The sequence below is a fragment of the Phalacrocorax carbo genome, chromosome 3 (assembly GCF_963921805.1).
Source record: "Phalacrocorax carbo chromosome 3, bPhaCar2.1, whole genome shotgun sequence".
In the NCBI taxonomy this organism is placed as follows: domain Eukaryota; kingdom Metazoa; phylum Chordata; class Aves; order Suliformes; family Phalacrocoracidae; genus Phalacrocorax; species Phalacrocorax carbo.
The window spans coordinates 64578343-64604004 of record NC_087515.1 but is presented as its reverse complement, the minus strand read 5'-3'; the positions used below and the strand labels follow the sequence as shown (position 1 = coordinate 64604004).

Genomic DNA, 25662 nt, shown 5'->3' with positions numbered 1-25662 from the left:
AATAATCCTAATGCAGGGAGCGCTCCAATCAGAGCGCTATCAGCCCCGGCTCCCTGATACCTGATGCCAGCTTTGCTGGTAATGTAGGCCACCGAAGCAAATCCAGAGAGATTGAGTTGGAAGTGGAAAGAGGCTCTGAGATCTATTTGCTTGGCTTCCTGGGGAGGGGGAGGAGGGGGCCTAACTTCTTTTTTTCTTTCCCCTGTAAACGGGATATCATTTAAGAGGGATCATTAGCCGAGAGCAGCCCAGCTGGGTCAAGGCTGGGAGGCGGGGACACGGCTGCAAGCAGTGAAGCAAGGTGGAGGCATGAAGACAGAAGACCAGGTTAATAAAAGCATGAGGTGGCTCTTAGGCAGCAGCTGGAGAAAATTTGGACACGCTGACAGGGGAAACTACGACTGGCTAAACAGTGAACCAGGTGGGCCACTTCTGGAAACAGAGCTTCAGGTCTGTACCCTCCTGCTCATCTCTGTGGCACGTCCTTTGACTTTGTATGTGTGTGTACGTCTGTGTAATGCCTCAGTGTATAGCACAGAGTAAATACCTGGGTATTGAGACATATCAAAGCAGTAATGCTCAATTACAAAGAGTCAGAACATTTATTTATTGCTGTTAAGTTGTTTTATACAAATTTGTGGGGAAAGAAAAACATTAGATGGGAAAATCTTGCTAGAGCGGCAGGTAAAGATGTTTATTTCTTTTAAGCATAACGCATTCTGCTATTCCTTGATTTACTTTCCTTTAAATACATGTTTACGCTTTGGATCTGGTCCCATGAAGCCTTTCTGCAGATGTTAGGAGTCAGTGGCAGTCAGCAATGAACTCTTGTTCCCTAAGCTGTGCGCTGATTACTTCTGCGAGAGAGGATCACATGCAGGCAAGCGGGGGAAGGGAAGCAGCCCTCGGAGATCAAAACACAGCCTGCCTTTCTGGCTTTGTCTGGGATACAGCGAACGGGTGTGATCATAAAGAACAATTTAAGGTGCACTTACATCCCCAGTAAATGTCTGAATCGAGTAGCATTAGCAAATGAACTGGCCCCACTAGTTAGTTGAGACATCAAGTGTACTGAGGTAAAATAAAAGAGAGTAGGAGAGGGGCATCAAAACAGGAGAAAAAGTAGTTTTTATATGTCTCTACAATTTTAACGAAGTCTACCTAATCAGTAACATAGCCGGGGTTAGAATGGCAAAGGCAATGTCTTCACACCTTGAGAATGGTTTTGCCGAACAGTGAGAAACAAACAACATCACCAGAGTCACCTTCTAACAAGTATTTTAAAAATCAGTGTAAATCTAGGCTTTAAAATTATGTGTCATTATTAAGGTACACAAAACCACATCAGAATGTTTTTCTATTTGCCAGAGTTATATGCTGTTGCTTTTTACAAGTAATAATGAATCAGCTTTAAGAAGCAGGACTGAGCTTGGAAAAGCACCTATGCATGGACCACAGCCTAATGACTTCAAAGCAGACTTTGTTCTAAATCCATTTAAAACATTTCAGAAGTATCGGTTTCCTGATTCAACTTCAAAGATATTAGTATAAATACAGGATATGTTAATAACAATTATTTTAATAAAGTTCTAAGTACCCTAGCAAATCATTAACAACACAATAAATCCTAGCACCAATCAAACAATCACTTCAATGGGAAGTGAGCAAAATGAACTTTTATTTTTCTATCTTTACGCAAGAGTTTTCTTTAAACTTATTTTTGGCCTTATTAGGTCATTCCCCTCAAAGCCAGGTTCTAGGTTTCTTTTGTCTATACAAAGAGTTCACTTCTAAACTCATTCCATTACTCATCATGGAAATGCTACACAACTGGGCTGCTCTCTACGTTTCATTCCTTTACCAACAGGCACGAGTAAAAACTCATCTAAACTGATATGGGTCACATAATCTGGAAGCTGGCAACTGTACATGCTCAGAATGTCAAAAAAAAATATGTAGGCAGACAGATAATTAGTGAAAGGCTTTACTACTTCTAGTTTGTTCTCAGGGTCTTGGAAAACTGACCCTCTGCTTCAGTCCCTACGAAGATGTAAATGAAAAGAAGAGGATGAATATGAGCCTACAATGGCTAAACCACCCTACTAAAAATCAGTTCTGGGAAAACAGAAGACCACCTAGAAACATAATCCCTCTTCCCCCCCATGCCCCTTTCTGCCTTTCTCTTTATAAAGGATATTTTCCCTGTATTTATGTGCCTATAGCTTATTTCATGCTGGAAGTCAAAGCCTTATTTTTGTCAGTTAGAAACCTGACAATAGCTGCTTGTGATGACACGGGCAGAGCACGCTGACCTCCAGTGAAGCAGCGGCACTGACACCAGACCAGTGAAGAGAACACTATAAAACACAAATAATTCCCTCAGTCACCTCATATGCTCGGTTTGGAAACTTCCAGATTTTAATCAGTAGAGGATTTTACTTTATATATGTTCTACAGTTGGTTTATTTACTTAGACTTTCATTTCAGTTACTGAAGATTCAGTTTAATTTCTAAATCATTTTATTTTCCAGTTCTGGCAGCTATTTCTGATACCTGATACACACTGGTTCCTTTTCTAGTTTTAAAGCTTCAGTTTTAGTTCAGTTTAGAACTTCAGTTTTAGTTGAGAACTTCAGAGCAATTATTAATTTTTTTCTAAGTGACCCTTGTTTAATTTTATTAAAAATATTTCTATTTTTAATAGAATTTTTTTTCATTACTATAGGATTTTCCAAGTCATTATGTCAAGACCTTTGCAACATTCTTCAGTAGCCCCTTAACCACTTGTCCCACAAAACCACGACAGAAAAACAGACTAATACTGCTCAATTGTCTCACAATACATCTGATATATATCTGGATATACCTACAATCAGTTTTTTGAACAACACTCAATGTAAAATCAGTCCATGTAAAATGTTTGGCAGGAGGCAGTATCAAAATGGACACGTAACTCCTTATGATTTTTGCTTCAGGTTCTGGGCATCTGTGATATTAACTTGTTACACACAATTTCAATTCAAATAATACACTAAGTAGCTGTTATTAATCCTACCTGCTTCACATGCTACTATTTTGCAGACTGTAGTAAGACACACTGTTCTTTCACAACTGCACAGGACATGGTATTCACTTCATTGCTAGCCAGTCAGTGTGCTACTCTCCCCACCTTTCTCAGCATACAGCCCAGGGTCTTATTTACTGCACCGTCTTCGAACAACAGATTTCTTACGTCTTGTTTAAATACATTACTAAATAGATAGTTACCGGGCACTTGTGTAGTTACCTTGAGTAGAAGAATAGAATAGAATAGAATAGAATAGAATAGAATAGAATAGAATAGAATAGAATAGAATAGAATAGAATAGAATAGAATAGAATAGAATAGAATAGAATAGAATAGTTCAGTTGGAAGGGACCTACAACAATCTAGTCCAACTGCCTGACCACTTCAGAGGGTACAAGAGGATATGAAGATTTTCACAATTACCTATGTCATTTTTGCCCGTATCCCTTACTCTAATAAAGTACTTGCAGGCTCAGGACGTCGCTCTTTCACCTTCAGAGACAGCAATGCAGATGCAGAATTTCTGCAGACCAGACCCAGGGATCTCAACCCGGGCACCCAAAGTGAGGTATAACCAATGAATAACCCACAACAAACACCTCAGCTGAACTGTCTTGCCCCACCTGCAGCATTCAGTAACAGAGACAGGAATATAGCTCCCCAGAAGAACAGTCATTATCCGTAACTAGCAGACATCCTCTCTCTTCCCCCAGCCTCCTGACTCAGTCACTACATATTCTACAAATTCTGCAACACATTACCCTGAGGTATGGCAGTTTTCATCCTTAAGCAATGTAGCACAACCCGAGTGGGCACTTTGTACACAAAAACATAATTAAAAATTATGTGCATTGTGGATAAAACTAAGGATTCACCGATTTCCAAAACACTGGAATTTATTCAGTCTTGAGAGCTTGAATATGAAACTTTAGAACCAATAGGTTACTCTTGGAGGGCTTTTGAAAAAAGAGTTTTCAGCCCAGTAACCATGCTGACACCCAAATGAATCTAGGTTGTCCCCTTATACATATTTCACAGACTGTGGCTGTCTAAGCTAGCTCGTACTACAGTTTCTCTTCTTCCACTTTCTTACCACTAGATGCAAATTGGACCCTCCAACATTAATACATTTTACGTATTTCTGTTGACAGATATTTCTTTGCAAGACCCAAGACTGCTGAGTTCCAGTTGAGGCTTTGGAGCAAAGTATTCCCCCAAGATCCAAGACCATTTTTTAATGCCTTCCCTTTAGCTTAACCCTTCCTTCCCCTGCCTCCCAGTTTGTCATTAGCCCTTTCTTTTTGCATCTTCTGCAAAAGCACAGGACCGATGAGTGAGAGAGGAGCCCCAAGATTTTTTCCTAAGAATTCTTCTCAGCCTTATCTAATCCAACAGCCTTCATTCTAGGTTCCCTTTTGGCTTTCCTCCCCACAGCTTTGCATCTCGTGCATCCCCCTCACAAGCCAAGGCTCTCCATCCACACTGGTGCACAGTTCTGGTCAGCACCCTTCTCCGCTCTGCCCTCCCCGATGAGTCCACAGCTCTTCACTCCAAGCCCACATCCAACCCACCACTCCCTCCTCTGTCTCCTCACTGCTCTGTGGATTCTCAGAAATGCAGTCTTTGTGTGAGGCCACATCTTATAATAGGATGTGTCAGGCAGCCATAACACTAGTCCATGGTTCCACCAGCACATGAAGGATATGGCGTCCTTGGCCGCTATTTAAAACACGAACTTCCTTTCAGTGAAATTTGTAGGGAAGTTGCATTGAGTTCAAAGGTAAGAGACTCAGGGGTTTATATACCTTTTACAAGTCCCATGTAGGAAACACTGGCAATCTCACCTTCTGTCCCTACAAACAACCACAGCACAACGCACAGAACCAAAGAACACCACGTCAACCCAGCTGAAAGCCCACTCCCTACAAATTAAACCAAAAGTTACACTTGGATCTCACTGGTCATGAATAATGCTGTCCAATATAAGTTCAGCTCTTCTAAATATTTATAATAAAAGTATCAGTAACATGGCAGTATATGTGGGTCTCAATATACATAGTGCACAAACATAATACTGAATGCTTTTTCTCATTTTCTAATAAAGTGCTTTATTTACATCATAAGACAAAATAATAAAGCATGAACAAACACTTTTAAGAAAATCCCCTCATTTTTTAAAGATGATATAACATCTGCATTAGAATAAGAGCTGAACAGTTTCTCCCAACTCTGCTGTTTCCTGTAGCTCATTTAGTGGTCAGGTAAGACAACAGCTTGTACTGCCAGAAACTCTTTAATAAGAAATGATCAGTAAATATGATCTAGTTCTTGAGTATGCATTTTTGTGGTAAAAGATAGCTTGGAGGGGGGTGGGTAAAAAAAGCTTAATAGCTAATCCACAAGAGTTTCAATGTATTTTGAAATTACTTTAATGGCTTTGGCCTCAGACTCACATTACCTCAGGAAAAAAGCAGAAGTCTCCCCTACATTATTTGTTAGGAGTCAAAACCTATTTACTTCTTTATCTTAGGCATGACTACATACTAAGAATTTCATAACATGACAAAGAATCAGAGAGGTAAAAAAATGCCTGGTAGATAATTAGTTGACCATAGGTTACACTGTGATTTTGTAGCTAAAAGAATTACCATGATCTTTGGAAGAGTAAGCAGAGAACGTTATTTAGACTAGGAAGGTGGCACTGGAGTTACTGGCTCTTTTCACAAAGCCATTACTGCAAACAGCCTGTTAGCATCCCTGCCTCCAAATGCTTTGAAGAAAGAATCACTTGACTTCTACCTTGAAAAACTGCCTCTGTTAAAAATAAAGGAAATCTGATCCATTGATCTGTTTAGTCTCACCACAAAAATGTGAAAAAGCCATCGGATTACAGTCTTTGAGTACTTACAAAAGGAATGAGTTGATAATAAATGGCATTTTAGGGTTTGGGTTTTCCCCCCTCTCTGGACTAAACTCTGAATGAGATCCACTTATTAGAAGCTAGAGCTAGATATGGTCAGACTGGAAATAAGCTACATTAAATTTTAAAAGTGAAGCTAATACAACAAAAAACCACAAATATTATTTAAAAACAATAGGTTATAATGCCTGTTAACACTACAGCACAATTCAAAAGCTGCAGGACAGAGGTTTTTGTGCAATATTTTGCAGGAGATTAAGCTGACTGACTAGTCATAGCTGCCGTTACTCTTACAGAAGCAGTTCTTTTTCCACAATTTTTAACATGGAAAATGATTCTTGGACAGAACAAGCTCAAGAAAGAGCCCCAGTCCGGGCTGTCCTGACACAGCATGTTTTATTTGGGCTGGCCTGTAAGGTTATAACAGCCCCAAGAACAGGTATTGTAGGCAGTGGGTCCTGGTGAAAGGGATTGTTGTTGTAATATTTGTTCTTTAAAGTAAAGAGTAGATTTTTCCAAATAGAAAGAAACAACACTAGATGGTAGATCACCAGCCCTGCTCCTCCTGCAATTCAGTGTTCTCCCAGGTTTTTAAAGCTTAGCCAATCTCTTGCAAAGAGGACTGGTCCCAGCATAATCCAAGAGTAATAAAATCTCATACCAAAATACATACAGTTCCAGGTTGTTGGTTTTTTCTCCCCATGGAGACAGGGTTTCCTAGAAACCCTCCACTCTTTGCAACTTCTCCACTTCTTTTGTCTCTAGTTGTCAAAGCAATTCACGAGCCTGCAACACGTACGGCTTGAGTGCCACTAATGCAGACAAAAAGTAACCTGGCAAAGCAATGGCTAGATGATAGCAGGGGGAGGTGGAGAATGTGTGCTTTCTCTCCAGTTAAGATGTCTCCAGGAATCCAACACATTACCTATTTGCTTTAATTATAGGGCAGACCACAGACAAGTTCAACCAAAGACGACATAGAACCATTTCTGTGCATCATACTGCCTGCCACCATGATGCTCTTCCTGGCATTCCTGCTGCTCTTCCTGTACCGCCGTTGCCAGCGCCCCACTCCGCAGGGGCAGATCTTCAGCATCGACCTCCCCGAGGCCCTGCCTGAGCACGATGTGTCCAATTTCCTTTCCGTGCTGCCCTGGAACAATGAACAGGGTTTCCACTACTCCACTCTGCTCCCTGATGCCACATTCCTCACTTTGTGTTTGCCTCCATCCTACGAGGAGGCCACCATGAAGACTTCCATGGATGAGGTTCATATTGAGCTCTCTCCAGATCCAGTGCCTCCTTACGAAGAGAGCACGCTGCAGTCCAGCAGCGCCAAATAAACTTCCTATGGAAGCACCCTAGCTGAAGCATGCGGCCCCTCAAGGCACAAACATGGAGCTGCTATGGCCTTTAAAATTAGCAAATAGATTCCAAATGAGGCACAAAACCAATGAATTAATGAAGGAAGAAACTTGGAGCAACAGGGAATGAGTCTCCTCACCTCATCCTAGGATTCTCCACCTTCCATTTGTGGCAAGCGTACACACGCACACTGTAGCACCAAATCGGTCCCAGACTGGTAACACGGGTATTCCAGTTAACAAAGCGTGTCATGCAAGGATTAAATTTAATGACAGGCGGGAATCTGTCCCCTGCAATCCCTCAGCTACAAGGAAATATGAATTATGCTATAGATTCACCCGTCACAAAAAGGGCTTTTAACACATACCTATTCCAGTTTGGCTTTTTCTTTTTTATGTGTTTATTTTTAAATTGAGTTTCTGACAAGCTGATTTACTCAAGCTGTGTGTGTTAACATCGCATTCTTCTGCAGTGCTCTGGAATTATCACAAGAGCTCTCAGGAAAGAAAATACATATCTAGCCTCTACAAAATTTCCAGCAACTGTCCCCAATGGTTCAAATGTGCGCTGTGGATAAAGGCTGTCTTTTATCACAGTTGAACAATCAGAACAACCAGAGAAAACCTGATTGTTCTGGGTGAGGAAGATTCCAGCAGCACCACATAAGAGCATGCTCACACCATTTCCGCAGGCTGCTTGCCAAGGTCTGCAAGGTCCTGCCGTTCCAGACTACTGGCTTGACTTGTTTTCCAATTTACAAGTCTACAAAAATAAACCCTGTGACATTATACTCCCTTCCCCTTCGTCACTAGGGCAAAGTAAATCTCATTGAAGTGCATTGGTGCCAGTGGTGTGGTTCTGTTTCAGGAGAGCTCACACGTGCGTACTTTTCCACAATGATGTATGTTATCTTTAATTCTTTCTCACAGGATAGCATTTTCACTATGCTGACAGCCACTCTTGTTATGGAAGGTGGGTACAGCTTGACAGCCTCAAAAGTTATGACAGCTTCTTCCTTGCAGGTGTCAGCTATTCCGTGACATTACATTCATCTGTGGCTTGCCAACATCACAACTCCGACCTGTTAGTGTGTGCAGTCTTGGTGTAACTCCTAAACGTGAAGGCTGTCCTGACTCACATTGTGATTCCAGCAACCGTCATGAGGTGTCAATATCAGCCAGTCCTGCTTTGTGAACGTACCACATTCTTTAAAACAAAAAACCAAACAAGAACCAAAAAAACCCTCAATAATGGAAGAAGAAATCATCACTGTACAGAAGACAGACAGGTCACTTTTAAGCTGCAGGTAGTTAAATTTCATGTCTTTATGTCAACAGTGGCACAAATCACATCAGCACAGTAACTAAGTAGTCCAGGTCAAAACTGATGATCCCCCTCATATAGTTCCCTTAAAACAAGGGAAAAGATCTGCCTTTTGTATTGCAGAAATGGGACTGTTTTCCTGAACTACATTTTTGAAATTGTCACCTTTTCTAATATTCCCTCTTGGTCACCAAACTGTAAGAACAGCAGCAGCAGATGTTTTGGACAAATCCAAATTCAGTCAACCATTTTTATTTTCAGACCGTGCCTGGGATGAGTTCTTGGTATTTGCTGATGCATTCGAAAGTCCTGTATCCTTGCATTTTGTTTAGCTCCTTAATATTTGGTACATGCAGTTGTTGCCAGCTACAGGGAAAGCTGGAAAAATACAAGAACACCAAGAAAACATATGCTACCTAATCAGCAAGGTACAAATGTTTGAGGTTCAAATACAAATTACTTTTGCCTCCAGTGTCTGTATATTCCACTAACTTCAGCAGAATTGTACAGGTATGCTTGAGAATTCAGCCACCATCATATTGAATTGAGTATATTTTGCCTTAAAAGACCTTCTGAGTTCTGAAATGGGTTACGCTGTTCTTCAGCACAATTTCTTGTTTACCCTAAGCAGGGTAGCACCTGAAACCCAACCCCTGGCTCATCATTCTAAACTGGTCTCCAGTTACCTTAGTTGCTTAAGATAACTTCTTGAGTCATATTTCTTGTTACCAAGACTGATACAGTTCTAGAACTAGTCAAGAATTACTATTCTCTCCAAAAATAGAGTGTCTCTGACAGTATTTATTGCATAACTCTCAAATTCTGCTTTAGCCAAATAGTTTCTGTTCATTTGCGTTGCTATAGACAACTTAAAACAGATACCTGCTCAAATCCAAATGAGCAGAAACATCTCCATGACTTAAAATTTTCTTTCTAATAGACTAATAGCTTTTTATTTCATCTGGAATTGGTATCCCTTACCTTGTTTCAACACAGATTTGTCTAGTCATGCATGTTAATTATCCCCAGTAGGATTTAACCTAACCAGCATGGTACTCTTAAATCTCCACCCCAGAAAGAAGGTCCAGTAAAACAAAAATGAGAACGCTTCTCATGCAAACGTACCGAAATTAGTCTCCATTGCCTAGAAGCTACCTCTGACCATATGAGCCTGTGGTGACACACGTCAGTAACCACAGCGTTATTGGTATTAGCGCTACTGGTTGCAGACCAGCTATCAGGTCCTTCGGGCAAACACTTTCTGTGTCCAAGTGGAGAGCTCACAATCTGACAGGAGCTCATGTCTGGCAATACAGCAACCATGTGTAGGGGAAAAATCTTTCGTATTCTCAGCTCCACTAATCTGACAGGTGGAGGTTTAGAGCACACCATCTAAAAGAAAGATGTTGGAGTTGAGGCTGTAGACCAGAAGAGTGTGGAGAGACATTAAGCTTCCAAACACATAAAAAGTAACTGCAAACAAAGTAAAATAAACATCCTTCATGCCTGCAGGGATCTGAACTGGTAATAGTGAGCTCGAGGTGCAGCAAGTTTAAGTCAGGAAAGGAATTTCTAAAAGTGAAGTGCAATCTGAAAGAACAGCGAAGCACTGGCAGCACCATCTCTGGCCACATTAAGTTGTTAGACAAACATCTGTCAGGAGTGCTGAAGGATCCTAGCTGGAGCAAGGAATGGATTAGATGTCTTCTCTGGGTCCTTTCCTCTTCCTATGCCCTAAAGCTTTATCAAAGTAAATTTTGTTAATAATTTCCAAGTTTTCTATGAAATCAGACGTCTGTTTCTTTGAAAATCTGATACTATGAAATTTCACGTGCATCCAGAGATCACTGTGACCCTGGCATTGTACCTTATAACCACAAGGTCCTCATATATATTTTTCTTTTTGTTTAAATCTGATTAAGATTAGGACTTATTAAATATTAATGTCTTACAGATTGTGAACTCACCATAATGTAAAGGGCAATTGTATTTCAGTTTTCCTTTAAGAAAATACTGACAACCATGATGAGATTTATTACGTATATACAATTGTTTATACTTATTAAGAAACTATGGAAAAATACAGGCCCCCTCTCATCAAGGAGATTGCAAAAGCTTAAAGGGTGATCTATGTGCTTGTTCACTCTGTAAGAGCTGCCAGAAACCCTTAATGACATGGGTCCATTACTCTGCAGACTAAGGTGCATACAGATCTTGCACACATGCAAATTTCTTGCTCAAAAGACATTTATGGGAAAACAACACAAGTAGTTTATACCAAATGGTTCTACTAAATATGCAGCACTATCTCCAATAATAATACAGTGGTTTAATACTAATAGAATATCCTGTCTCTCTTATTTTACCTGAAGGAAGAAAAGATGACACAGCTCCTTGCAACCACAGCAGGAGCTCAGAAACTAACATCTCAGATAAAATTGATTCATGCTTGTACACAGATTGAGCATCTGGCACCTAATCTTTGCTGAGCTGAAAACTAACTCATGACTCACTGGTTTGTACTTGCCAATGATAAAATGTGTTTTCAAAACAGGACAGTCACTGCTTGGTCTTATGAAGTGACCAGCCTCCATCCTTGGTCTAAGAAAGGAAGAACAAGCATTTCAGCACACATATTTCACTGGAGAGATGCTAATTTGTAACAAATCTGTTGACTGGAAATTTAGATCCTGGCTTTAATGAAGTGGAATAGTTTTAAAAATAGAAACAAACCCCAACTCCAAGTCAGAATGTCTTCATGATAGTTCAGTCATACCACAGTGGCCAAGAAAGAACTGCCCCCAAAATAAAACATTTGGCTTAATCTACGCTTACAAGGATTTTACTTGTGTTCCTATGCAAGGAGAGCCTCCAAATACAGGCACACAACTGTGTTTGCCAGTATTAACTCCACTAGCATGAACTATATATGCTCTAGTAGTAAAAAAAACCCTTATGAATGTAAGTTTTATCTATATGGGAAGTTGAGTCAGCAGTCTTATTCTGGCTAGGAATGTAATTTTTTTTTTTTTTAACAAACTTCTAAGGAGGAGAATTGCGCAAAAACATCAAATAAGAATGAGCTGAATGCTTATGGCAAATAAATTATTCGCTTACTCCTCTCTTAAAAACTGTCCATAAGTGAAGCAGTTAGGACTTTTTAATCATGGAATTTATTAATTTCAGTTTAATTGTTAGTAAACAATCATGTTATGTCATAACTGCTGTTACGCAGTAGTCCTTTTCCTCATTTGGATGACCAGGTCTTCTGCAGAACAGGAAAGGCATGTGAGTGTGGAGCATAAGGGAGGTATCCTCTGTAATAAACACAGTGTACTGTTCTCGATGGTACAGCTAGCAAGGCTGGGTACAGCTAATGAATCAATACTGCAGCAGATGCCAATGAAGAGAGTAAAAACTCATTGAAAACTCTTGTTAGAAACTCTTGGATACTTGAATAGGCTCACAGCAGTGTAGGTGGACATTTGCACTTTCACAAGATTTCTGATAAAAAGTTAAGTAAAAAAAAATTCCCAATGTCTTTCACATTTGTTGAGGGTGTGAAAGATTCACACTTTCTTTGACTTTGGCTCCATCAGTAGTTTTAGTTTTGACTATTCACAAAAATGTAACACCTAGAAGAGTTTATTGTATAGGAGAGTATAAGGAATAAAGAGCAATCGAGATTGTAATACTCAGAATTTCAGATAAGTCATGCCATTAATGTGTTATCTTCTCCAGCCCCTTCCTTATTAATTTGTTCTTCCAAAGTCAAGATGTTATTTTTTTTATTGAATCCTTCCCTTACAACTTTTCAGATATTTCCATCTGTGACAAAATAAATCTTTTGAAGCAGAAGGGCATGTCCAGGCAATCCTTTCCAAACATGTCAAGCCCATTCATAAGATTCAAGGTCTAATTTTTATTTTGTAGGTGTTTTGGTTTGTTTTGGCTTTTTTCCCACGTTCAGACAAAGAGAACTGGATGCATGTTTTTTAGTTCTTTGAGTGCAAATTAACTGAATTCCTTTAGTGGACTTCCATGCACAGAGCATGGGAAGTGGAGCCGTACTCTTCCTGCCCTACCACATCAAGCACCCTAAAGAGAAAGTAATATGCAGCAGAACACAAATCATTATGAAAAAATAGTAAAAGAGAACACATCCATCCAGAAACACACACTTACAAACTTGCCTTCCCCTCCCTTACTTCCCATTCTTCACTTCTCTCTCCTTTTGTTTAATTCACTTTTATGCCAACTACATAAAGGCAACACAGGAAGGGTAACTAACTCTGTAGACTGACCCACAGCCATAGAGATCCTGTGTCATGTGTCATGTTCTACCTATAATCAGAATATATCATATTCATGTGTATCATCTATCATAAAATACCCATAATGTTTTTTATTATGAAGTGCTTTGCATGAAACGAGTTTCCACTACAGGTTAAACAGACAAATTCAAGCATATTTCTGCAAATGCATTTCACTGCTTGTTTAGCCAATGATATGCCAAATTATTGAAGAAGAGCCATTAAAAACCCAGTATGTGTTTCAGTTCTGTGGCACTTGTCCTTTCTCTTTTTTTCAAGTTTAGAAAAAATGCAGTTGACACCACTTTCAGATGTTAGTATGGCCACAATTTTCTTCACAAAGACTGTACATCTACATTTTAGACACAAATACCAGCCTGCAGGGAATTAGCTTGCTTATAAACTCTCTCTTGAATTAATACTCACCCCCTTTACTGGCAAGTACAGTTTTCCTCTGTTATGATGCAGAACCTAAACATTTCTATAACTGGCTGGTTTCTAGTGTAATCCACATATCAACAAAACATTGTGGTCATCAGAAACAGGAAAATGCTGCTGTTGTATGCAATGGAAGGAAAAAGAATAAAATGCAGATCTATTACTACAACCCTTACAGTGTTTGGCTCCAGCAGGAAGATCAGAGCAAACACAGGATGTCAGTACAGAGACAGATGAAGCAAAGTCCATACACTTCTGAGACCTTCATAGCACCTTTTTTTCCAAAGCATTACCAGAAATCATCAACCAGAGAAGGAGCATAGTGCTACACAAGTGACTAGAGCGGTGTCCCTGACCCAAGCCTGGTGAGACAGTCCTCAGGCATTGACACCAACAGGCCTGAGTGGTGCCGCACTCCACTGTGAGGTCCTGCACACCTCCCATGCTTCTGTGCTCCCCTTCAGCAGCCCCAGTCCTGCCACTCCCACCTGTAAGAAGGACATGCTGAGTGGTCTCAGCTGTCATATCATAAGATCTCCATTGGAAACAAAATTAGATAATCAGGTTTTAGACCTTCAGAGCATATTTGTATTACAAAAGTAGCAAGGTAACATACTGGTAACATCTAGAACTATGTGCCAGTGGTTATGGTAGACTCCGTAGACCAGGCACTGAGTAAATTCTATTTTCTTTTCCTAAAAACATGACCTGATATAAACTAGAGCACAAGGAAAGAACTGTTATTTGATATTGCATTTTATGCTTTGCAGGTCACCCTGGAAGTGAGAAGGCTTATTTTCTAATGTGGTGTTCTTTATCTAGCTTATGCATACTTTATTTTAAATATAATATAAAATAGAGATTTTAGAGATAACAAGGAAGCTACAAGCATGAAGTATGCCTAGATACTATATCCAAGAGCTCCACATGAACACGTCTCTCTCTTTAGCTAACATCACCTCAAAAAGTTATCATCTGCTTTTAGGCCTATGAAGTAATACAAATATTTTGGCAGATACCTGGACTCCTTCTGAGCATCCCCCATGTCCCAGCCATCTGACCACACAGTTGCCAGAGACATTTATGATTTTAGTTTGTTCAGTTTTATTTATTACCAGATTTCAGTTTTACCTGGGACTCTTACAAAGTATTTACACCAAGTGTGCTGAATTCCAATAAATATAATTCTTAGCTTCATTAGAAGACAAAGACTATTTCCAGAATGGCTTGTATTTAGAGTAATTATACCCATTTTTTAAAAGCTGAAAACACTTTTCCATTATAATGACAATCTGCTTCCCTGGCACAAGTTGTGCTGTGCACAGGTCCTGGTTCCCAGAGGAGGAGAGCATGGAAAGGCCTTCTCTCCCTTAGGTAGCTTGCCATCATGGTTAACAGTGCAGACATCAAGATTAAATTCCTGCTTTCCCAAAGACTCAGCTTGTCTGGGGAAATGGGACATCGCCAAACTAACAGCCACTCGGAAGGAGAGGTTGGTTTCATTGCTGTTGGGCCTTAGGGAACTCGCAGAGACTAACATTCGCCCACCCTCCCACCCGCGATGCTATGCCAGTCCTTTAATTTAAAGTTTTATGCATTTGTTTAGTAATTTTCATCCATTACTGTAATAGGATCACAAAATATAAACTATTCCAACTGGTATCTTTCCAGTTAGCATGATTTTGAAATGTAAATTTGGACAGAATATATTTGTCATTTGTATCGTTACAGCTACTGAGCCCGCTTGAGGGTGGACCCTGTGCCAAAAGTGCGCTGCCTTCACCCAAGGTTTAAACACATGTTAAGCGATGAGCGGGTGTTTTATTTGAAAGCAGCTCTATAGCGGGGGCGAGCTAAAGGAAACATGCCAGGGGGTGGCGGTGTGGGGGAACCGGTGGGAACCCCACTCTACTGCTGCCCCACCCAGCAGGGGAGGCATGGCTCTGCCCCAGCTCACCAAGCAGATCAATGGCGAGCCAGCCTGGCACTGCCTGCCCACCAAGCTGGGAGCAATGGCGGAGGGGCGGGAAGGCGGGATCAAGATGGCAGCTGTCTTCACAGCTCCAGCCCCCTCACCCCCCCACCCCCAATTAGGCCTCTTAATCCACTTTCCCAGTCCCCAACAGTCTCACCCCCGGTTTGTGACAGTTGCAGTGAAGGTCCCTTTCCCTCATGTGTGCTCCAAGCAGAAACACAAATGCTGGTGGCTTAACAATGACTGGTACCTTGGGCTGATGGGGGATGAACCGCCCTTAACGGTACAAGGCCTTCCACCACCCCCACCACCCCCCTTGAACATGGCTTCCAACAGACGCCATCGGGAGGTGTTGTCCTGTCTGCTTCAATTTCCTGGAAACAGGAATGACATGCCAAAGCCACCCAGGAGCACCAGAGGCACCATGCAGGCGGGCTGGACCAAGCATCAGCTTTGTACAAAAACCCAGTTCAATAGTGCTGTATTGAACCATTAAGTGTCTGGTAAATCAGTGTAGTTGTAAGTATTTAATACCAGATATTTTGCTCTGACTAGACTAGCACTTAGTAATTTTTGTCTCCAAATTCCTTCCTAAGCACTTTTTGCACAGAGGGGACAGATGGCCTCCAAGCCCCGTCAGTGTTTGCTCCCATGTCCCCTCCCCTCACGCCTTCCGCAGGGGTGTCTGCGACCAGCAGGTACCCTAAGGACATGAGGAGGTACAGGCAGCAGAAGATGAGTAATGTGTATGTAGAAGGACCGGGTGTGCTTTCCCCAACACTGATAGGAAAGCTTGGACACCCCAACAGTTTCCTAGAAAGGGTCACCAGGTACCTGCTGAATCATGAGGTTTGCTGCACAGCCACAAGGATCCGTCAGTGCTGATTATAATTGCCTTAATTCACTAAACACAAAACTGCATCCATCCAGAAGCAGATTCACAGGCCTGGCTTTAGGAAAGGCAGGGAGTCTGCCTTGCAGAGAGTCTGGTATTTAGCAAAGATAATGCTTACCGCTGTCCAATTTTAATACACAGCCTCCATACATCTGACAGTCAGGGCACCCTTCAGCTAGCTCTTGGTTGAATTAAGCTTGGGCACAGAAGCTAATGCATGGTAGCAGTCTTTTCAGCAGTCAGCTTAAGGACAAAAACAAAAACAGAAGGCTTTAAAGCCACACCCTGTTCAGCTGAAGTGCTTAACACAGCTCCTTCTAAAACTACTTTCCAATTTCTTCCTCTTGAAGGCCTTTAATTATTGCATCCTCTGGTTCCACTGCTCACACCACTTGGGACATTATAACTTCAGATTAAATGCAATTTGTACTGAAGAACATTGATAAAAAATATCCTATACAATTTAAATAACTTATACATTTGACCTACATTGAAATTACTTGATTACAATAATTTTGAGAGGATTTCTATGGCCGTTTTCCATACTGTACAAGGCCTTTCTTCAGCTTTGATGTAGCTCCCTGAACAACAAATTTTCCCTGACACAGTATTATGAAGGCAATGATCCTTCCAACAGAAGCAACGACTTCTGTTCTGGGTCACAGTCAATAAAATAGCAACAAATACTTCAATGCAACTGAACACTCTGCACTTAAAAATACCCATTACAAACAGTGCCAAATAAGCCATGGGAAAGCAAGGTTCAGCATTACAGATGTCTTCAGATGCAACTGCCTCAGCTGCTCATTGTGCTTTTCAAAGCACTTCAATGCTCAACTGCTGCATTGAGCTTTCCAAAGCTCACTCCAAAACTAACTTTAACATGTAGCAAGATTTCACCTGTGGCCTGTTTTTTGCAGAGACATCAAGGAGTTCCCAGGATTTAAAGGAACCCTTAAGCAATCATTATGCAGCCAAAATTTAATTCTCTTAGGTGGTTGGGCTAGTTTCAATTAGATGCTAGTGCTGCTCTTGACTTCCTTGAGAATTACTTAGCTGCTACCACCTGGCCTAGCCTTTCCAATCCCACAGGCAGCTGTCATCTTTTCTTGTGCCCGTATATGAGTAAATTTAACTTGTTCCAGTCCTGAGAGAGGAGAAAAAAACTGAGCTGAACGAGCACCATCTAGGAACACGAACAATCTTTTTGTCAGGTCTGTAAAGTGCTTGGCCTGTGGGGAGCCGCCCCCATTCCTAACAGGCTTGCTATGAAACAAGTGATGTTCAGGACCGGTAGCGATCCTTCAGACATGCTCCATTTGGTCACAGTGCTAGAAGCCTACTACATAGCTGAGGAGAAAGGGTACGCTGGGTAGCGAGGTTTCCTCAGGAAACTAGTCTAATGCAATATGATCATGTTGCATTGGATCTCAGAGTCTCAGAGTCTTTTTCTCTCTTCCTACTGGCTTTTCCACCCTGTTATGGCCTCTCTGTGAAATCTGTGTGAAATTAAGTAATTTCAAAAATATAAATTTTCTTTCAGTTTCATGGAAATGCAAATTTCAAGGAAAGTGACTATAATAGTGACCTCACTAAGGTCATGCCTTGTGAGACACTAAGAAAATCCATATAGAAAAAGACTCCATAAATACGGTGAACATACTATTGCAGCACACACTGTGTGATGCAGCAGAGAATCCAACAATATGTGAAGGTAGAGAAAAACAGGCATTTGTACAGTGCCCACAGAACTATGGCAGAACAAGTGGGTAAGCGGGCACTGTGGAGCTTGGCCCATGCTAGAGGATCGCCGAATCTGCTGTTTTTGCCGTACAATTAGCACGATACATGTATTTTCTGCATTCCAGCTGCAGGTCACTTGAGCGTGTCTATAATCCTCTTCACCAATCTTCCATTATTATCCCACATTCCGCCCCCTTCCTCAAGGGACCACTTCTGCTGGGGCTGGCAAAGCTAGAGGTGTCCATTTGAGCTTGTGGGTTTAGGGTAGGGTAATTTACAGAGGCATGTAATAAACAGATATAGCAAAAGGCATAAACATATCCCTACACTAATGCTTTGAATCAGGTGTCACACCCATCCTGTCAGGGAATCAAACCACTCAGCTGGCCAGACACCACCAGCAGATTGTTTCATTTGACGCATTAAGTCCTGGGGATGCTGAATGTCGTCCTCTATGCGGGCTGATTCATCAGTTATGTTGAAGCAACACGTGTCTTGAAAATCGGAGCAGTGTTTATGGTGTCAAGGGAGGAGACAGTCCACCGCCAATCGATTTTGTAATGTTCCTTGGCACAGAGACATTACCTACTCAGAAAAGATAACAGAGGAACATTAATACCAAAAGCACTTAGCGTAGGATATTCCTGTAATACAGCTACTGGGGTTGGCACACTAATGAAACATGTCGTCAAAAGATCTGCAGGTGAGTTAGTTACAGTAGAGGCCAACCAAATCCAAGTGTCCAGGGCATGTGCTTGTAGTAGAAGACTAAAACGCACGACAAACCAACCTGTGGTAAGGGAGGGAAACAGGAATGTCGTCTCCTTCCAGTAACATGTACACTGTTGCTCCAACTCCTTCAGCTAATATTACTCTAGGTGTGATAGCCTGATGTGGGGTAATTGCCGACACAGGCTGAAGAGCTACGGCTTGCCTGTTTTCAGACTGAACTTCAATTTGATGTTGGGTTCGTGACACCAATAACACCATGGTGTCCAATGTTACCTCCTCTCAATAAGGCCCAGGTAGTCATTGAAGGCACCTGAAATACAAGAACTCGAGAAACTGATATCAACAGAGGATGTAGCCTCAGCTACCCCTGCACGGGCCCTAATGATATCGTCAGTAACTCAGCCATGAATAGGTACGGATGTGCGTACAGTCACGCTATCTTTGCCTGTGCTTCTTTCAGGTTCTTGTATTCCCTGAACTACAGCTAAAATTCGTTTTTCCATCAGGGCAAAATGTACATCGGAGCCTTGAATGCCTTGGACCAAAATCCTACTGGTTCTGTCTGATTTTTTGCCCCAGTCATATCCCACAATTCCCACGAAACTATATAATCTAGAATTGTGACTTCTAATTCAAAAGGATAGCCTCACCTCGGAGCGAATAATTGAGCATGCTCAATGACAGCATTTCTGCAGGCATCAGAAGCTGCTTCTTGTTGCCTGGTCCACTGCCAAACACCATCCCTCCCATTTAAGGCCTGCAGAGGGCGCGGTAACACCGCCGGGTGCGGGATAAAAGCCTCCAATGAAAGTCTCCTGAGAGTCCCAAGCTCTGTAAGCTGTTTTACTGTGGTTGGTACAGGAAATCGCTGGATTGTTTGCTGCACCTTGTTTGGTATTTCTTTAATCTGTCCATGCCAAAGTATTCCCAGAAATTGTACAGTAGTACAAGGGCCCTGTATTTTCTTTGGATTAATTGCCCAACCTCGATCCTGTAAATGCGCTCTCAGCTATTCGGCAGCTACTTCAACTTCTTGTTGTGACTCTGCCGTAATCAATAGATCATCAATATAGTGGCAAACAATATTGGTACCTGGCCATAGTGCTACATCAGCTGCTATCATGTGGTGGCAAATGGAGGGACCGTATTTGTATCCCTGAGGCAATACTCGGAAAGTATATTGCTTTTTTTGCCAGGTAAAGGCAAACTGGTTTGGGCTTTCTGAAGCAATGCCTATTGAAAAGAAAGCATTAGCAAGATCTACCTACCCACCTTCCAGGGTTCTACATTTTTGCTAATTTTTTCTATAAGAGTAGCCATGTCTGGTGCCATAACTGCAAGGATGACTTTATTCAGTTCTCTATAATCTACGGTCATTCTCCAAGTGCCATCTGGTTTTCAAACAGGCCAAACAGGATTATTAAAAACAGTCATGGTTTCCCTAACGATTCCCACTTGTTGAAGTGCCTGAACCGTTTGAGTAATTTCCTCCTCCTCCCTGAAATACAATATTGTTTTACAGTTACCACCTTGTCAGGCATGGGCAGCACAACAGGATCCCACGCTGGGAATCCATGCAAGACAGTTATAGATCAAATAGCGAATCCCACTTGCAAAGTCCTGGAGCAGAAGCAACCATTTAAAGTTTCAACTGTTTGTCCTGCCAAGACGTCAATGCCCAAAATATATTCTGTAATTGTGGCAATGAACACCATCATGGTAAATGGAGTGGCATTTCCTATTAAAGTAACCTTAGCTCAGAGGGCAGGGTTTGGATTCCCCCCTAACCCACAGATCTGTGATGTAGCTTCTTTGTTATTAATATTACCATCTAGCACAGTAACTTTGGCTCCAGTATTCACCAGAGCTAACATGTGTAAAATCCCCCCAGACCGCCACTTTACAGTTAAAGGAACATTGGGGTGTCGGTGCCCCTCAGAGTAAGAGGCTACGGTGGTGGCAAATTTGGGGATCCTACCAAACCTTCATTTCTGCTGTTTTGCCACTTGGCAGGTAGTGCCTTGCGTTGAGGTGGTGGCAGGGCCAGGGGCAGTCGACTTTTTTGCGCAGGCGATAACCTTTGCCATTGGTGAAACATTTCTGACGTTGGGATCCCATCTATTTCTGATCGTGGGACACCAGGTGTAAAAGGTCATTCCATGTTTGTTTCCTCGTCACCCGTGATGTAACTCCTTTTGGTTTTCCTGGATTTCCTTTATCCACTATCCGCACAGCTAGTCCCAGCTAGTTACAGCCCCAGTTCCCCTCAAGGTATTTGCTAGGGTGCCTACGTTACCAGTACCACTTGTGACTGCTGGTATAATCAAGGGTTTTAGTGAAGCAGGCGCTCCTCTCAAAAGCTGCATTTTGGTAATTCTTGTTACTGCTACCCTGTCCAGATTGGATCCCGTAATCAACACGAGTTATCCTCATCTGCCGCACTAAATTAATACCCTCCTCCATTATACACCTATTTACAAGGGACAACACCGATTCGACAGGTTCAGCATACGCTGTTAAAACTGCTGCGCACAACTATTGATACAGCGTAGGTGCAATAACTTGCCCATCAGGATCTCTGATACTATGCAACTGAGCATATCCTTGTTGTATCTGATCATCACTGGCCATAGGGCTTACTAAATGTTTTTCACCTGTTAATAAACAGATAGATGAAGCTCCGCTATCCCAAGCTCACAAAATCCATGCCAGATTGCCTCCCCCACTCTTTTGCTGATAGAGCTCTAAAAGTTACTTTAACTCTTTCAGGGTATAAGTATGCGTGACCTGCACTCCCCCATCCACTTCTTCCTGCTGCCCCTTCATTTGTACGGGGGGGTCGCGCTTCTACCACCTCCCTGCCTTTTAAACTCAAACTCACCCTCGGAGTCCAAGAACTCACTCCAGATATTTTCATCCCATTCCTTGGGATCCCACGAAGGTTTTGTGGTGAGAGCATGAACTTGGAGAGATCGAAACCTTACTTTTTCCATAGCCATCCCTTCCTTTATTAGCAATACGTGCTACCAACTGCTCTACAGTACCTTGCAGCTCATGGCACCGCTCTGCTTGAGTACTAATCACTTCTTGCATGATCGCCTTTGCATCTTGTAAAGTCCCGACTTCCCTTTCCAACTCTCTTATTTCACTCCATAATGCTACAACTTCATGATCAAGAGCTCTAAGACTGGTAACTAATAACCATCCCAATCTCCCCACTAACTTGCAAGAAGACTCCGATGCTGCTTTCCATGACTATTTCAATTGTCTGGGGGGGCAAGTAACAACCACCCTGACATCTATCTCAGGCCACGCTTCCGTGGGAGCCTGTGTAGCCAGGGAAGTAGCCATGGGGAGCCAGTGCTCAGTACTGGGCCATCCCAGAGCGCGGGGAGTCGCCATCATGGCTTCCCCACTCTTTGACTTTTTAGCCGTCCAGGGCACGGCTGTTCCTGGATCCTGCCAACTATGCCAAAATGTGTGAGTCGGCACAGGCAGGACGCAGGAACAACAAAAACACGGATGAAATGCAGAGTAAATTTATTTTTGTTACCTCACCAGCTGGTGGATCCCCGAAGCAGCACCCAGGCAAAGGCACACAGGCGGGGACGCAGGCACCGCGGAGCTCGGTCCATGCTAGAGGATCACCAAACTTGCTGTTTTCGCCTGTTTATCAGGGATTTGCGCAGGCGTAGTTTACCACTGTGCTTTGATCTTTCCCGCAACAAGGCAGGAATCTCAAGCATGTTCGACAGGGTGCCTCTAAGTCTATCGCAGACCTGTGTTATCTAAACACAGATGTTCTACTTGTCAAGCACACAAGACTAAACAACAACTAGTATGATATATGTGTTTTTCTACACCCTAGCTGCAGGTCACTTGAGCATGTTTATAATCCTCCTGGTCAATCTTCCATTATTATCCCACATTGGTTGTTCATATATCACAATAAAAACATTGTGCCAACAGAAGCTAGGAGGAAAGGAAAATAACTTGAGTACTTTGCAAACATGAAGGAAACAAACTGAATTCCAGATTCCAGTATCTTCTGAGTTACAGGCTGCTGAAAAGTGCAATTAAAGACTACCAGGAAAAACACAGACCTTTTCTGTTGTTTTCAGTGTTCTCAATCAAGCACTATTTGAGGGAATTCTGCTTTTCTGGGTAGCATCTCTCAGGGCATCAAGTTCTTGAGAAATGCAAATCATGATGTACGGTCATTTATCTAACCAGTTTGCTGATTGAAAAGATGCTTAATACAGGCTGTCTTGGCCCCAGGGCCACCTCTTTTCACAGATGTTTAGGATACCCAAACATTTGCAGGTGAAGAGAGCACAGTAAAAGAGATTGTAGGCAACAGTCTTGCAAGGTGTAGACTAACAGGCCATAGGAGAGGCTGCCAGACTGGGCACAAACCGCAACTTGTCGTTGGGCGCTGGCAGCAGAGACACCTCCCACCATGCTTGGAAGCGCACACTGTAAGTACTTGTCCATACTGGTATTGCTAAAGCTGCGTCACTGCTGTCTGTAGCTGTCTGCAGTCCTTCCATGGGTGTGAGGACAAGGTGGCGTGGCTAAGGACACAGATCTAGTTCGTGGGAGCTGACTGTGAAATGGGGTGGTGAGCAAAAATTTGGAGGTCCGTCTCCAGAGTCCTGGTGGAGACTCTGACTCATACATACTCATGACAAGAAGGCACATGGGATCATGATTAAGGAAAGCGGACATGCTAAGAGTTGGGAAAGGTAGTGGAGTCCCAGGATTGGCAAATCACATTAGAATAAGTGAGAAAAATGTAACTGCAGGAAACTCTCCTCTGAATCCACAGTCTAGTAAAGGAAAAGATTTCAGCTACTGATAATTAATGACGAGCCAACAAGGCCGGAGGCCCCCGTGCTGTCATCTATGCACGTGGTCTGGCACAGAAGCATGAGCTGCTGCCACTGATGGCATTTTCCCAGACATTAACTTTGGGACCCTTCGGTCTACAGACTAGGGCATAAAGGACAATAAACTCAGACTCCCTTTGTATTTTATATTCCTGGCAGGCCTTCAGAAGGTATACCAGTATCACAAAGAAGTCTTGATGCTAGCAAGATGTTTGAAGCAGGATGAGGAAATACCTGTTGAAAGAATACTGCTGACTAAGACAGTCTACATAAATTAATAGATGACATGACATGTGGTTCATCCAAAGAAGTCTGCCAAACAAGAGTTAACAACCAGAATGACTTTTGAGAAAGACAATTTCAGTTTATTGTTAAGATACTTTCTTCCCTCTTTTCTCAGCAAGCATTTTAGGTAACTTCTAACACGGACTAACAATTTCTCTTCTAGGATGACGCTGCAGTTTCCCAGACATCGGTGATCGTTTGAGACAGACCGTGTTTGTAGCACAGAAAAGTAATTTTAGTTTCTTTGTTCTCAAAATCCAGAGTGGCTCTACAGAGGTTGTCACATCATGCAAGAAACTCACCCCATGAATCAGATGGCCAATTTGTGGCACCGTCAGCGTTGGGCTTCAGAGCTGCACTTCAGAAAAAGCTTTCATTTTACACAAGCTTGCTTGCTCAGGGTTGTGCTTAACAGTCTTGAAACAAAGTAGTGCCGGTGATTTTATAATCTCAGAGAAATAACCTATCAACTGCTTTTCATGTCCCCACATGCCACAATCTTCACTGACAAAGTTTTGGAAAAAGCTGCATCAGTAAACGGAGAAAAACACTCTTATCAATGTTCCATGCTGGAATACATAAAGGGCTTCCCTCCTGAATACTCCATTGAGGTACACTTTTTCCCCTGTATATCACATCACAGAGACCTTTCTGTAGAATTTAAGTTTGATTGATCCTGGATTACAGACTTTTTGCAACTTTTTCCTTTTGACCAAGTGTGCTGTGTATGGCAATATGCCAGCCTCATCTGGGATCACCAGTTGTGTTGTACTGCATGTTGTGTCCACGGCTTGCAAGTGGATAGGAGCTACCCCAAAGCCACACTTTGACTTCTGTGAAACCGCACGACCTCTGCTCCCAGCCACATGCTCCCTGGTGCGCACATTTTTGCTGTCTTAACATCTCCTTTCTGAAATGTACTTTTGTTTTGTATTAGGACTCTATAAAAAGGTAAATATATTAAAATCGTCGTCACTCCCTAGTTTGTGACTGCTGTAGTGACTATATAAATCTGGGCCTCACTGTTTGTAATCCTTTTGACTACACTGCAGCTCCCAGTTGGCACAGTAATTTACAACAATCACCATTTTTCAGGCAGCCCGCTACAACATCCCGATTCAGGAGAGAACGATGGGACGATCCTCAGCTGGTGACACTGCACTGGGCACTGAATGCTCTTGGCACTGTAAGGCTCTTTCACTGGTTTTAAACTGGCCTAGAAATCAGTTTACTTTTTCCAAATGAAATCATTAGCTACGTTTCTAACACTGTTCACACTGGTTTGCAGAAAAAAGAACACAGAAATTCCTCCCTTCAGGAGCTAACGATGTATATTTCACTGACTTTTAAAGAAGACATCAGTTTACTACCAAGATGTAGAAGAAAAACACGGGAGTTTAGCAGCTCTTAAACGCTGCCACTATGGAAACATTCTTCTTCAGATGACAGACAGGACATTCCTGTATTTCTTGTTTGTTGCCAGATTTTATCTAATTGTTTTTGTAATTTATAGATGTATTTTTTTCAAAAACTGTTTTTTATCATCTAAATTCAGACCTTACGCTTTTACTATTTTTTCCAAGAGGTAGTGAATACACAGAAACTTCTGCAACCTGTGTGTCCTGACAGATTTTTCATCCTTTGTTCCTTCAGTAGCTAGAATTTCTGTTTTTATACTGAAGGCTGGTGCACAAATAGAACAGTATACTATAGACAG

At 42.0% G+C, this 25662-nt stretch overlaps 1 protein-coding gene and 1 long non-coding RNA gene across 2 annotated transcripts; one reads left to right on the top strand and one right to left on the bottom strand.

The window, feature by feature from the left end:
- Window positions 1–211: 211 nt before the first annotated feature.
- On the top strand, window positions 212–12533 carry SMIM28 (small integral membrane protein 28). The gene is made up of 2 exons (XM_064447179.1): window positions 212–450; window positions 6932–12533. The coding sequence occupies exons 1-2, from the start codon at window positions 310–312 to the stop codon at window positions 7328–7330; spliced, it is 540 nt and encodes a 179-aa protein (XP_064303249.1). The 5' UTR covers window positions 212–309; the 3' UTR covers window positions 7331–12533.
- A 2457-nt stretch (window positions 12534–14990) lies between these two features.
- Window positions 14991–22423, bottom strand: LOC135312864 (uncharacterized). The gene is made up of 3 exons (XR_010372483.1): window positions 22325–22423; window positions 18830–19081; window positions 14991–18624 (listed from the first exon to the last, which is right to left on the bottom strand). It is a non-coding gene; the product is annotated as an uncharacterized LOC135312864 (long non-coding RNA).
- Between the last annotated feature and the right edge of the window lie 3239 nt (window positions 22424–25662).